This window comes from Zonotrichia albicollis, chromosome 8 (genome assembly GCF_047830755.1).
Source record: "Zonotrichia albicollis isolate bZonAlb1 chromosome 8, bZonAlb1.hap1, whole genome shotgun sequence".
Classification (NCBI taxonomy): domain Eukaryota; kingdom Metazoa; phylum Chordata; class Aves; order Passeriformes; family Passerellidae; genus Zonotrichia; species Zonotrichia albicollis.
Genome location: NC_133826.1, coordinates 12,277,229 through 12,292,314, shown reverse-complemented (window position 1 = coordinate 12,292,314; position 15,086 = coordinate 12,277,229). Strand labels below are relative to the sequence as shown.

Sequence of the window (15,086 nt, the reverse complement as noted above, 5' to 3'; positions counted from 1 at the left end):
TAACATGTTCATAAGTTTTTGTGACTTTACTGTGAATTTACTGAATTGCATATACTGGAATATTCATTTTTATTCCAGATGATGGAACAACTCCAGATAGAATAGCCCAGATCACAGGGCCTCCTGACAGATGTCAGCATGCTGCAGAAATCATTACAGATCTCCTTCGCAGTGTTCAGGTTGGGTAACGTTGTTCAGTGTTTAAAATCTCCTGCCCACCTTTTGGAAAGACTTAAAGTTTTCAAAAATAGTGTGTAACTAGAAAAAAATAATTTAGTTGTGCCATTTGAATCTGCTTCAAAGTTTGGTCTGGAATATGAATGTTTACAGTTACAGTTTTGCAGGTGACCATACTGATTCAAAGTCATGGCATTTCTTGATGTGTCTGGTTTTAGAGTTGGTCCTTGTTTTGAGTTAATTGCTGATATGATCTTACTTTTGGTTGTAATCGGTGTTTAAAAGCTTGTTGTTAGATGAGCCCCACTGCTGCATGTGTGAAATTTCTGCTTGCTTCTTTATCCTTTCCTCCTTCACCCTTCATATGCAGAATTGTACAGAACATTTTTTAGAATTTAATTTAGGCCTTCCATAAAAGGTACTGCTTCAACTACCAAACTTGAGTAGTGAATCTGTTATTTCTTAACAATGATGTAATGTAACTGTTTGCATTTGTTTGCAGTAATTTTATAGAACATGCTCATTTGTTGCTGCTTTTTTTTAGGCTGGTAACCCTGGTGGGCCAGGACCTGGTGGTCGAGGAAGGGGTAGAGGCCAAGGCAACTGGAACATGGGGCCTCCTGGTGGATTACAGGAGTTCAATTTTATTGTCCCTACTGGCAAAACTGGATTAATCATTGGAAAAGGTAATGTATCTTATGTATGTACATTGTGTGTTACTTCAAAAACCACTCAGCTTCTCTGTTTGGACAAATGCCATGCTGCAGAGATATATGATGTTAATAATGCTGAGTTTATACATTCAGTCCCCATATGGGCCTTTCACTTTAGAGTTGGACTCCATGATCCTAGTGGTGCCCTTCCAACTCAGAATATTTTGTGATTCTATGGTATTTTTTAAAAATTTTGATTGCCCAGTTTCCCCTGGTTTGAAGACTTTGTATATACTAACGGTACACATAACTTTTCTGGATCCTGGAAGAGAAGGAGCCAGTTACCTTGTCAGCCTTTGTGGGGCTTTTTGTCATTTGGGCTTCCTTGCTCTTTTTATAGGGAGGTTGGGTTATAAATTTATATTTACTGATAACCGTGTGTGTCAGTTGATATTGATGTCCAAAATTAGATGTTTACATAAATTTAAAAATACATACAAGATTGTAGGAATTCTTTGCTGACATTTCTGAGTAACTTTTTTATAACCCTTTAATTTTTTTTTTACTTGTTTATTGCCATTAAAGCTACACTGAAGAGATTTTATTTGAATTTTTGGAATGTTCTTGAACAGCTCATAAGAATAGGTGCCTTTTCATGTCTTTGTGGCTTCCATGCAGTTGACTTTCTCTGATGTGAATCAATATTTTTTGCTTTTATGCCCATCATAAAAACTCTGTATTGCATTGCAGGTGGTGAAACTATTAAAAGTATAAGCCAACAGTCTGGTGCTAGAATAGAACTTCAGAGAAATCCTCCACCTAATGCAGATCCAAACATGAAGATGTTTACTATCCGTGGGACACCCCAGCAAATAGATTATGCACGACAACTTATAGAGGAAAAGATTGGAGTGAGTGGATAACTGACTGCTTTTTTGTTTACTATTAGAGCTAAACAGAGCAGAAAGCAAATCTCCTTTGTGGAGATTGCTCTTTCCTTTCACTTCCCAGATTAAATTAATCAAATAATAAATTGATAATAATGGTCATCTGGGTTTAAAGTAATAACGAAATATTGAAAAGAAACAGTTCATCTCTTCAACATCTTACAGTATGCTCTTGCAAATGCCAATTCTGTGTATATGAAAAAATTCTTAAGTTCTAAGATGTCAGTGATACTAAATTGTGTGTTTTGTTTTTCAGTCCAGTTGTGTTTGGGTAAAATTCTAATCAAAGTTACACTTTCAGTTTCACAGCGTTTTTGTTTGCCTGTGTGTGCATGTCCTCAAATTTACTAGAGGCTTTTTGTGCCTGATCGTATGAGCAGGTTTAGTCAGGTTTAGATGTATTGATTTACTTTAGAGCTGATAGTCTTGTTAGAGTGTGGGGAGTTCAGTGCAATTTGTGGAAAAATCTGTGGGTTTTCTGTAAAATCCTTCACTTTCTCAAGAAGGAGCTGAAATAATTGCAGGTTTTTAGTTGCTGTTACTGCCACAGCTGCCTCGAACTACGTCTAAGCCTAATCAAACTTTAGATAGCCTGTTTTCTGCAGGGAAGTGTCTTTAAAACCAATCAAACCTTTTAGATGTTCTTTGAGTGTTTAGACAAATGCTTTTAAAATGCTGGAAAATGGAGACTCTCAAGGTGTATTTTCATCTGTGTCCCACCCTTGTTGCAGGGTCCAGTGAATCCGTTGGGTCCCCCGGTTCCCCATGGTCCCCATGGTGTTGTTCCTGGCCCACATGGACCTCCTGGGCCGCCGGGTCCTGGTGCTCCCATGGGCCCCTACAACCCAGCTCCTTACAACCCAGGCCCTCCTGGTCCTGCCCCTCAGTGAGTATTGCCTCAGCTGACTTTGCTCGGTGTGGGGTGGCCCTGGCACTGCCTCTCACTGCATGTGTGATCTTTTCTAGTGGTCCTCCAGCTCCATATGCTCCACAGGGATGGGGAAATGCTTATCCACACTGGCAGCCACCAAACCCACCAGACCCAGGTAAGAAATGCACAGCTGTGCTGCAGTGTTGGAATATTTCAGGTACATCCATTCTATCCTTACAAGTATATGCATTTTACAGTTACTTGTGTGACACTCCTAAAGCTGAAAAGCTCCTGTTTCTTCTGGCTTTTTTTCACTGATTGTCACTTTACTTATGTTTTGCACTTTCCATATGTTCCTTGTGAAATGTTGAAATTTAATTGTTACAGTATGTTTTTTTACAAATGTTACTGATACTGCATCACTATTTATGACACTTTCTGCAAGTCTTGGTTCACTGATTTTGTGCAATTTAGTTTTCTTAAAGCCAATGTTTTTGCATACAGTTCTGTAATAAGGCTGTCTTTAATAGTAAATGACTTTTGTATTTTATTTTAAACAGTCTTTACTGATTTGTATTTTTGCAGTTAATGCTATGATATTTCTAGGTTTTGTTCTATCACAATTTTAAGAGTCTGATGTTCCAGTGTATTTTGTTGACTCCCTTTTTAGGGCTAAAACCTTGGTGAATTGCTGTTAATACAGTAAAACAAGTTAGGGTTGTGTATTTTGAGCTTTTGCTTATCATAGTTTTGTATTTTCTTCTGAAACCTATCTTTGTAGAATTTGTTTCTTCTATTTCTGTTTATCTTTGTCGAGATTGGGAGTTCTTTCTTACTTAATTACAACTTCCAAAGTTGTAGCATCCTGCTTTTCTTAAAGTTTACATCCTTTGGTTGGACTAGAGGATATGGGGAAATGGAACATCAGCCACAGAAGGCATGGTAAGGCTAGATGCTTGAGTTTGTTGTACCTCACTGGTTTGAGGTGGAATTGTAATTCCTCACAATTTGAGCCAAAAGATCTCAATTCTATTTCTGTTATCGATGACAGATATTTGATGATAGCCACTGTTCCTGCCATAGATTCTGTTAGTGGAGAGGGACTCCATGTCTGTATCATATTTATCTCTTTGCCAAGAGCCCTTGCTGGGTTTAGTTCCCAGACTTCTGCCCAAGGTAGCTCTGCATGTGCTCAGTGCAGTGTTTAAAATGCTGCTGACTTCATTTAGAAATAGAATGGCTCAAAGTGACTCAGTATCAGCATAGCAAAGTATTTCATGCAAAACCACTGCTGAAAAGTTACAGCCTGTTTCACACCACCTTTTTTACTCTTCACTTATCTGCATAAAGGCTGGGTAAGAAACAATGGCAAATATTTCCTTGATGTCATCTTGATGATTCTGTAACTGGTTTTTTGATGAATACTTACCTTCAAAATCTAATGAAGTTCTCATATGTGCAGTTAAAGTTGATGTTTCTTTTGACTAGCATTTATTTGAATGATTTTTCTACAGTTTTCACTTAGTTACTCATTCCAGTGTAACAAATGGGTTATTTCAGTACTTTTTTCAGAGGTGCTTTCTCCAGAACTGTGCTTGCCCTTGTCATGTGAAAGTGGAGCTAGTTACTACAGTCAATTTTCTTTGGAAATTAATGAATCCAGCTCTGTGTTCTTCTACTCTAGAGAAGTAGCTAAGGAGGAGGGGGAGGAATTGAGCAATGGCTTATTTGATATTTGCAGGTAACCTTAGAATATAGGAAGTGTTAATTTAAATCCACTATTGTTGATGGAAGCAGTGCAATTTAAACAGAAAGTAATGTGTTAACATTTTTTTCTGTGTGCATTTGAAGTGATTACATCTGACTTTTGTCACAGGATTTCATTTAGCATTAATTTGTTGCTCTGGGTTCTTCTTGAATGCCTTTCTCAGGGGAATTCTTCATCTTCCATTGCTCACTGCCTTACCTGTTTCACGTTTAGGGAGGATTGTATTTCCATTCCCATGTATAGTTACTCTAAAGTATCAGTTCTGTCCATGTCCTTTTGTGAAATTCTCTCCTCACTTGGCTGAGTTTCTTTGCAGATACTTTTATTCTTTAAGACTGCAAATACTGTTCACAATTATATGCTGGTTGTGTAAAATGTATTATGTTCTCTAATAGTAGATTTTCGGGTATTGTCAATTGCCAATCTTGTAATTAATCTGTGATGAGCAAGACTAAGCCATTCCTAAAGGCTAAATGTGAGAAACAGAGCAATAAAACCTTAGGAAGCAGCATCATTGGCCTACCTAGATGTAGATACAAATAATGAATCATGGAGATAGATGCAGAAGATGCAACTGTTTCTATTACTTTTTATACTAAAAAGTTGTAAGTAAACAGTGATGCTTAATAGCCATGTATGTGAATTCAAGTTCTTAAAATGCTGTGTGTTTCTCTATTTTACTGTTACCTTAAAGTTTAAGTGACAAGCATTGCAAACACCTAGTAAGTCTTGTATTCTTCTGTTTCAGAAATATGTATTTGGCATGCCTGCTCCACCGGTGCCAGTGTCATTAGCGTGAGGTTCTAACAAAAGTAAAACCACTGAAATTGTTTGGTGCTAGAGTGATTCATTGCTGCTGCCATTTATTGACATGACTGTTTATTTAAACTTTAAAAATCTGTTTCTATTTACCACATGTAAGATTAATAAGTGGCATTGTAGTAGTAAAGGTTCTAAAGTTATTTTATCTCACCAGCTCTATGAAAGTACAGTTTGTATAGTACATTGGTCTTAAACCTGATCAAAAGTTGATGCTAGAAAGAAAAAATACTTTAGGATGTACGTGGATATTTTGTTTAGATGGATTTTTCCTTGGAGGATAATAAGAATGCCTAGGACAGGATTAATTGAGGACAGCATTCTGTTCATAGTAGTGCTGTTATAAATGCTTGTGTTCTGTTTTCATAGGTAAGCCAGGAACAGATCCCAATTCAGCAGCGTGGGCAGCTTATTATGCTCACTATTACCAGCAGCAAGCACAGCCACCACCTGCAGCCCCTCCTGGTGGACCAGCTACAACCCAAACCAATGGACAAGGTAGATACTGAGTGAAAGGGACACATTTCTCATTGCTGGAGGTGTAAATACCCCATTATTTTTTATTGTTGTCCTCCTGTGTCAGGTAAATTTATTTTAAGCAGCTGGTTTTCTTGGAAAACTATTGCTTGTAGCCTTCAATATTGCTTTTCATAATTTCAGCAGTAACAAGGGTAATGTATTTATCTTGGAATATACTCCAAAGAGAATTTTGCTGCAATGTGGGCTGACTTAATGACTACATAGAGCAGTCATAAATAAAAATGTAATGAGCTAAGCTGTTGATTGTCATTTCCTTAAATGGTTGCATCACTTCCCATGGGTTTAGGACAATTACAGTTGTGGTATGTAGTTGTATTATTTTAATTATTGTGCCTGGCTGAGGCTTACCACTTGGATTTTGGTATTTTGAATTGCCAGTGGTATTCACTTCCTGAATCTTGGAAACATGTCTTTTTTTACTAGTAGTTTGTAATTGCAGTAGCTTGTACCACAAAGGTTTATAGTGTCAGATTTGAGTCATGTCACGTGGGACTGTTACTGAAATTTTCAGTGATTCTTTGGATTATGTGTGAAACAAACCCCAGTAATTTTAGTTTAACACTTTTTAATGTAACTCAGGAGATCAGCCAAATCCAGCACCAGCAGGGCAGGTTGACTATACCAAGGCCTGGGAGGAGTACTACAAAAAAATGGGTAAGTGTGCTGGGGGTTTTCTGTTGTGTTTTCTGTTCCACATTCACAGTGCAATGTTTTAGGAGACTTGTCTGTTTTGCTGGATGAGATGAGGGCTTCTACCCCCAGAAAGAAATTGAAATGCACAGTCATGTCTTCTGAACCAAATACTGCTGAGAAACAGACTTGAAATTTTGTGTTGTTTTTAGGCACTTCATGGTACTCAGGCTAGTAATCAACTTTACAAAAATGAGCTGTCTTTGATCATTGGGAAACAGCAACTTTTAACTGTTTCATTCTGAATATTATAAAGAGCATTTCCTCTGTTTTGAAGTTCACTTTTATCTACTTTATGAAGCTATTTTTTAATGTTTGGTAATTGTTTTCCAGTTCTCTTCAGATTACATATGATTTTTTTTTCCTTGTGCTTTGCTTTCTGTGTTTCCAGTTACTATACTAAAGCATCATCATTAGCTATCATTTATACTGTGCCTTTTTAAAAATAGTATTTGCTTTGCAGCACTTGAGAGCTGTTTTTAAACTGCAGATTATGTGCTGTTGGTAGCTTTCTTTATAAAACTGAAATCAATGTGCTGGTTAAGTTGATTATTTCATTATTTTGTGTATAAGGAGAGAGTATGTGGCAGAAGGTGTCATTACCTTTTAAATCATGGTTGTGTTCTGTCTGCTGAAAAAAAATGGTTTTATAATCCTTGTGGGAAGCTGAACAAGTTGCCAGTGATATTGCAGTTGGTGTTTTGGATTTTCTTGTACTTAGTCAAGCATGAGTGACTTGAAAATGCTAAAAAACTCCAGAATGTGCCCATCCAAACAATAATAGGATTTTCAGAGTGGCTTACTACAGGTGTGATATGACTCTGCTAATCATGGGGAACACATAACTGTATTTTTCACTGAACAGTGACTTGAATATTAACCTGAGTCAGAAATACAGTGGCAAAGCCCATGTCCCTTTTCAGACCCTTGTTTCAGGGGCTGCTGCTTTGAGTAGCAAATACTCCAACAAGTCTCTCACAGATAACAGTTCCCTTTAAACATGAAGTCAGGATCATTAGTAAATGATCCATATGCCACTATCAGAATTTTTAACTTAATCATTTAAAGTCATTCCCATATATTGTGGGCTTGATGTACAGTTAAAGGATTCAGTAATCAAATAGGAGTGGTTTTAAAAGATTCCTTAGCATTGTAGTGGAAAGAAGAAACAAAGCAGTTTACTTTTACTAGAATCACCCTTAATAATGTTGAACTATAAAATCTTCTAGTGTTTCCTTTCTCAGCCCTCCTTAAAGGAGATGTGTTCTGTGTTTCTCATGCTTCCTCTTGTGGTGACAGTAATTTATAAGTAGAGATATTATCTCATAGTAATGATGAAATTGGAAAGAGTGTACCTGGGGATAATTTGTAACCCCGTTAAAGGTAGTTTTTGTTAAAATAATTGTTCAGAAGTGTCAGTTGTAAGCTGTAGTACATTAAAAGTTGTAAAATGTGATAACAGCTCTAAAGATTTTAAGAAATACAAGTTTTGTTAGAAATTCCATTACTGTATAATGGATGGATAAAAGATTACTGTATAAAAGATGGATAGACTTTCAGAGCTTACCTACAGTGTAAGTGGAAAGAACTAAGTTGTAAGGAGAGTTGGAAAATGGAAGGTTGTCTTTTGATGGTTTTCAGGATCATGCCTTGCCAAATGCTCATGTTCTGTCTCACACTTGGTGTTTTTGGGAGGACTAAAAGATTACACATGGGTAGGAGTAGTGTGAGTAGCTAGGATTCTTCATGTGAATTTTCTTTGTTTAAGTGTTTAAAGAAAAACAACCAAACAAAGCCAACCTTCAGTCTGATACTCTAGAAAACACTTCATTAGAATTTCTGATACTCATGTTCCTTAGAAAGTTGCTCAGTGGACTTGTATTCAAATAAAAAGTGAGTTGGTTTCAGGTAGAACAGGAAACTTTAAGCCCTCATCATGTGGGAGCTGCCCCTTTCTGTTGATAACAGAACAGACAGTTTGGGTGCACATGGAATTGTACAGGGTGCAGGCTTGCATTTTGCTTGGGTTTGTTTATTTCTTGTGGGGTAATGTGATGTGGTGATTTGTTTTTATTGGGTTTGGGGTTTTTTTTCTCTCGTATCTTAGAAAAAACTTGCAGAGGTAGTGGTTTTTTAGTAATATCTTAATTCTGACTAGAACTTTGATTTGAAAGAATCCGTTAAGAATATGAATTAATGAGTTTCATAGGACAGTAATAAAAGTTCTGATTTGGAAGCTCAGGAAACTTGAAATAAAGCCCTACATATAAAACCCTTTTGTTTGTGTGCCTGCAAGTATGTGTGGACAGATACTTAGAGTATAGAGAGTGTTGCTGTGCTTGGAGTCTTGCACATTTAGTAGTGGTAACTGCAAAAACACCTCTCAGGAATTGTAAAGAATAGTGTTAGTAGGAGGGGTGTATTTGGTGTTTCTGAAGTTGGAGGAAAAAGGAAGTAAAGATGTCTGTGACAGATGTTCTGTGGAAGAACAGCACAACTGAAAGGTTGCTGTAATTTTCTTTTTGGTTTTTTTAGTATGCTGAAGAGTCCCTGTGTATCAGTCTGGCACTGGGATTTTAGTCTGTCAGTTGATTATATTGAAAGGAGAAGTAATTCTGAGCTCTCTTTGAGAGAGTATCTGTACATGCTCTTGTTTCTAGAGATTAGAACTTCCACAAAGTGTGGAAGCACATTTCAGGACTGTATTCTGTAGTGGAGTAAATGTTTACAAAAATTATTGCACTTTTTGAAAAGTGTAACCTGCAATAACTTTGAAATTGAATTAAGTATGCCAGCATTGGGGAAGTAAATGAATTGGCATCTGCTGAGCTAATGAATGCAGTCTGTAAAATAAGATACAATTAGTCTGGGTGGATTACAAAAAGTTTTGCCTCTTGGTGTGTATTTAAATACTACTGTTGTTCAGGTCAGCAGGCTTTAAACATAATTCATGATTATGAATCAAGAGGCTGAAAAAACTGTCCTTACGGTTCCTTAATTTTTATTTACATGGGACTCATTACATTAAAGTAATAGAATGAGTGTTTAGGCTGGAAAGAGGCAGCCACAAGTTTATTCAGAGCCTTGGAGGAATATTGCTGGGTGATATTTGTTGAGATTCTCTCATTTCTGTTGCAACAACAAAGCTGTGCAATTGCAATTCCTTGCAGGTCAAGCCGTGCCTGCCCCTGCTGGGGCTCCTCCGGGCGGGCAGCCGGATTACAGCGCGGCGTGGGCCGAGTACTACCGGCAGCAGGCAGCGTACTACGCCCAGACAAGTCCCCAGGGAATGCCCCAGCATCCTCCAGCGCCACAGGTACAGTCCTGAAGTGCTTTTTGGCTGGCTTCTGTCTCAGTGGTTGTAGATATTTTTTTGCATGTCTCCTGCTTTGTTCCTTTGGGGTATGCATCTTTTTTTCTAGCAAAATAGCTATCAGAATAATGAGTAGATGACTTTGTTTACCTGATAACTTGAGTTCTGTATCTATCCATATGTTTGGTGATTGTTTTTTTTTATTAAAAAAAAGAAGAAAAACTTTCTCCTCCCAGGGGTTTGAAAACCATGCAAGAAGCCACCACCATTTACATTAACCAATTTTTCTTTCTTAAAGGCTTCACTCCTGAGTTAGCTCGATTTAAAGGATTTTCTTTAACTTTTTGTGTATCTCTTATGTATCTCTTCTGCACAGGGCCAATAATAAGAAGTGGACAATACAGTATTTGCTTCATTGTGTGGGGGAAAAAACCTTTGTTAAATGTATGGATGCAGACGCCTTGATGAAGATCTTAAATTTGGTTTAAAAAAATAGTGTTTTTGAAAATGTACAAAATATCTATCACTACTGATAGGAGGTAATATTTCTGTGTAGAAATGAAAAAATGGTTTGTTTTTAGTATTAGTGTAGATGTACACATTCCAGCAAATGTATTTGCAATTATGTGGTCAATGCTTTGTGATATAAATGTACTTTTTCAATGTATACTTTATCACTTTTAAAATGCCTGTTTTGTGCTTTACAATAAATAATATGAAACCTCCTGTGTCGGTAAGTTGGATATGTGGGGATATGCAGTATTGATTATAGGATTGATTTGCAACGCTGAATCAAGGTACCGCTACACAAATGAGTTGGGTTTTTTTCCCCCCCCATAAGCCTTGCTGAGTTTAAAAACTTGTCATTAGCATGTTTTTCCCCTCTTGCAGAATAGCTGTAGATGGAGGATCTCTTTCATTCATTGTATTTTGCTGCCTAGCACCAGTAATCTCGATACCTTAATTTTTTTTCTACTTGATTAAAACTGCATGTGTTTAAGAAGATGATCTTTTGGCATACTTCCATTGCATTAACAGTGAAATTTCCTTTTATACATGACCACTGTTTCAGACCTGTGCAGCTGCTATAACAGATAACTTTTGTTGTTAATTGAATACTTCAAAACTGTTCCTGCATAACTATTCTATGGATTTTTTCAGACTAGTTATAAAACTTACTTTAAGTGTAATGTGCTTAAGCCTTCAGTTTAAAGTAGTCCACTTCAAAACTCAGTGTAGAAAAGTCAATGTGGTAATGCATAGTAGTTACAAAAATTGCGTCTGTCCTTAAAACGCTGTTTTGTTTGAGTGATGGGAGTGGTTGAGAACTTCCTGCAGAGCAGATAACTTCTCTTTTTGTAAATATTCAAGTATTTGAATCAACTGATTATTTTTTTATATATACTTGAAGCTTCTTATTGCTCTAATGCTCATACTAAAAAGCTGATTCTCTTGAAATCCTGTGTTTGCTCTTTGCATATTTATTGGCTCTTTGCATATATTAGACTACATGCACTACAGTCTGTCTTGCCATTGTCTGTTGAAGTGCAGGTTTGATCCAGCCAGTATAGAACTAGCTCTATAGGGGTGAGGAGGACTGTGCTGTGTATCATCCTTGATTGTTCCTTCAAGGAGCATTGCACTGTAAGTACATCAGAATGACAAATTGATGAACTGCAACAGTATCTTTTTGTCAATGTTCCACATAATGCAAATGCTGTGCTTGTGTGATATTATGTTGGAATACAGTGCTGGTATCTAGGAAATCATAATTGCTTCTTAATTCAGAAACATAGGTTTGCTTATATATATACATACACATAATCTGAGTTTTGTGGGTAAGTATTTCTGAAACTTCTAGCAATAGCTAAAGAAAATCATGTTTCTGTTTATCTAAGAGTTTCTTTCATTAGTACTCATGAGACAGCTGTCATTTAGTGTTTTAAAGTATGCATATCATAACATTGAAGTCTTTGAGAACCACTTGTTAGACAGAGTTGTCTTTGTCTCCAGCTAGTTTGCGGATATGTAGTGATGTAGGTATGTTTTAAATAATTCTATAACTGTTAATTGCTTTCATTTTTGGAACACCATGTTGTTGCTTTGAGAATTAAATTTTTTTAGGGTGGCTGCACAGAGAAGTAAAAGTTAAGGCTTGAAAACTGAAGTAGTTTTTTTCAGGTAATCAGCAATGTATGCATTGTGCTGTAGAAATAGAAGGAATTATTTTTATCCTTTTAAAGCTAGGAATTTGCTGGTAGCTTGAAGAAGGCTAGGACAGTATTTGCTATCTTTAGTGTAGGGTACTAAGTTTAATAGTTCAGGTATTTTGCATGGTATTTTGTAGATAACCTTACAGAATGGTGCATTTATTATGTACTAAAGTGAGCAAAATTAAATTCACTGGATTCTTTATCATTCGCAAAATGGAGGCTGTTGATTTTGATTCATTTAAGGTATAAAATCTTTATTAATTGCAAACAGTGCAATTATTTATACTTCACAGTGCCTTCCCAGACCTTCCACCTTAGGTTCTGCTGCAAAAAAGCAACAGGTAAGCACAACCTAAGGAAGTATATAAATTAATATATTTCAGTACATTAATGTTGTCCCTGTGAGATCTTTGTGGTTGTGTATTGAAAAGCAATCTGCTGCTTCCCCAAATGCATTGTTACTCACGGTTCCATTTGAGTGGAAAATCTTAAGTTTTTAAACAACTGTTTATATTTCTAGGTCAATATGTATTTTTTTCTTTTTTTCTTTTTTTTTTTTAGAAAAGAATGTTAGATTGCAGTAATTGAACTTGATCAGAATAAGTAATTTTTGTTATTTTACCCAAATAGATAATTGTTGCAATTAAAGAATCAAAACCTTTAAAATGTGCAGGAATTGCTTTGGTTAGAAATGTCAACAGCCTTCACAAATGTTTTTTTTATGATAGGGCACTATTCCCATTAATTCGTAAGACCTAAATGTGAAGAATGACTTCTTGTTGTTATCACTGAACTTGATAACTTGTCTTACAGTTCTAGTGTGTTAGTGGAGTTTGCTTATTAATACTTGACATGGTAGGAAAAGAGATTTTGCAGTTTGAGATGAGTATGTTTTAACTGAAAAAGCATGAGCACCAGTTAACAGTACAGCAAATAATATTTTATCGCTATAGCAGTCAGTGTATGCTGTTTCTTGATATTTTTAACTGAATTGCTGAATATTTTGATAGTATAAAATGTTAAATGTCTTACAGATGGTCTGGTACAGGTTTTTATTCTGAGCTTTTGTTGTTGGTTTTTTTTAGCTTAACATAAAGCAGCATCTGTTTGGTTTTTGTTCATTATTCTGCTTCTAAAATGTGCTGCTCCTCTTTCAAAAGTCCTGCTTATCTGTACATCAAAGAAAAATATTCAAAAATACTGCCTTCATTTTCACACACAGTGCTGAAGATGCTGCAAGCACCAAATCATAGCTCATAGAATCAGGTCCTGAGATAGTTACTACCAGTAAAGAGGAATCCTTTGAGTGTTTGCCATTGGTGAGCCGATGAGCATGGACCATAGAAGGGCTCCATGTAGAAGGTAAAATTGGCAAAAGCATAACAGATTTGAAATGTATCCCATACATAATGATATAGGGTATAATTTTTGTTTTGATCACTTTTCATTCTTTAAAGTATTCTTTGTTTGACCATTAATGTTCCATAATCTGTTAAAGTTTTTTAAACTGTGATTTAATAATATAAACCATCTATTTTACTTTATATTCTTCTAAACAGTCAAGCTAATTTTTGAACTGAATTAATAGTTGTGCTTCAGTTTCTCAAGCCACTTAGTATTTCATCTGTAGCTTAACATGTAATTTCATTTTTGATGTGAGAAGAGGGTAGGTGTGTACCATTTGGATTTTGATACTGTGGATTTAGTGTGGGGGTGAGTCATTTGTTCACTTCCTTTTTACATGGTACTTTTTCCTTCAGCTGTTGCTCCTGAAATATCTTGAACAGTCTTTCAGTTGCTAATTTAGCCTGTGGGAGGAGATAGAGAAGAAAAAGCCAGTGTATTGGGATGTTGCTAGTGTGGAAGGTGAGATTTCTTCTGTGTAGCATTTGAGGTGTATTGGCTTCCAGCTTCTCACTGCAGGGCTTACAGGCATGCTGGTCAGTGCAGAGCACCGTGTTCCTTTTCTGTTTCAACTCTTGTCTCCAAACTCAGAGTTCCTGCGACAGCAGTAGATTATTGGAGTTACCCCAGTAGCCAAAAAGATAACTGAATTTGCTTAGAAATGCAGTGAACTTGTCCAAAAGGTGTCTTGAAATGTTTCCTGCTTACCCCACCCATCACCTCTTAGTGTCCCACAGTGAATGTGAAGAGTAAGAAAAGTTTTAAAAGCAAGCATTATGTTCCAAGTAGGAAAAGAATTTTCATATCGCTTCCTGCAGCCTATACTTAATTAGGACATTGAATAAAATACCAGGTGGATTCTCTTTAGGGTGGCTTAATTGTAAGTCATCTGTTTCACTTGTCAGGGAGATAGGATCATGATTCACTTGCACAGCCTATCTTGAATTATTTCATCTTTATACTAGTGATATGTTACTGGATGGTAGAAACTGTTTCTCCCCATTTCTTTCCAGAGTAATTCTTAAGTTTTCCATTGCATGCTAAAAGTTTTTCCATTTTGCTTTTTCTCCAGAAGTGGGGGGAGGAAGGGAGGACTGGGCTTTTCAGAAAGCAAACAGTTGACAGGATTCCCTCTTCCCTAGTAATAGCTTATGAAACTCTTGTGTATGCACAAATATTTCTCTTGCGTGCATGTGAAATGCCTTTTCGTCCTGAGAAAAGTGTTCTCTGCAGAAACTACCCGTGTGTAAACAGAAGATTGGCTTTAAAAGGCAACTGTGATGGGAACAGTGTCTTAGGGAGATGCAGCTTGGACTTGAGGTAAATTGAATGCTTTACAAAAATGTGGTTTTGAGCTTGCATTGACATTGTATGTAATATGGGTACACATTAACTGTATAATGGTTTTGTATGGTTTTTCTCAATAAATGTAAACTGATGAATAATAATAGCAATGGTTTTGTCTTTTTTATGCTCCTATCCCTGCCTTTGTTATTTTGAACTTACAGCTTCAGAGCAAAATTATTTTATCCACCTGTACTTCTGTGAATGACTATCACCCACAAAAAATGAAGTAAAATGTTATTAGAGTAAATACTAATTTAAAACACCATGCAGCTCGTTACCTTTTTTTAATGAGGCCAAAGAGTGACTTGCAGCAGGTAACTGTAGAAAGAAAGGTTCAGCCACAG

The 15,086-nt window shown here is 36.4% G+C and overlaps 1 protein-coding gene across 11 annotated transcripts in view; it reads left to right on the top strand.

Annotated features, from left to right (window-relative positions):
• The window catches only part of FUBP1 (far upstream element binding protein 1), a 31,668-nt gene that overhangs the window by 6,715 nt on the left and 9,867 nt on the right, over positions 1-15,086 (top strand). For 4 of the 11 annotated variants that reach the window (XM_074545985.1, XM_074545989.1, XM_074545982.1 and 1 more), the window contains 9 exons: positions 79-179; positions 722-863; positions 1,581-1,741; positions 2,509-2,663; positions 2,744-2,823; positions 5,605-5,733; positions 6,355-6,429; positions 9,636-9,781; positions 12,285-12,332. In XM_074545985.1, coding sequence (XP_074402086.1) covers positions 79-179; positions 722-863; positions 1,581-1,741; positions 2,509-2,663; positions 2,744-2,823; positions 5,605-5,733; positions 6,355-6,429; positions 9,636-9,781; positions 12,285-12,332 — 1,037 coding nt within the window. Of the gene's footprint in view, positions 1-78; positions 180-721; positions 864-1,580; positions 1,742-2,508; positions 2,664-2,743; positions 2,824-5,604; positions 5,734-6,354; positions 6,430-9,635; positions 9,782-10,154; positions 11,237-11,329; positions 14,844-15,086 lie in introns of those variants that run through there. The other 7 variants (XR_012581295.1, XM_074545983.1, XR_012581293.1 and 4 more) reach the window with 7 other exon arrangements.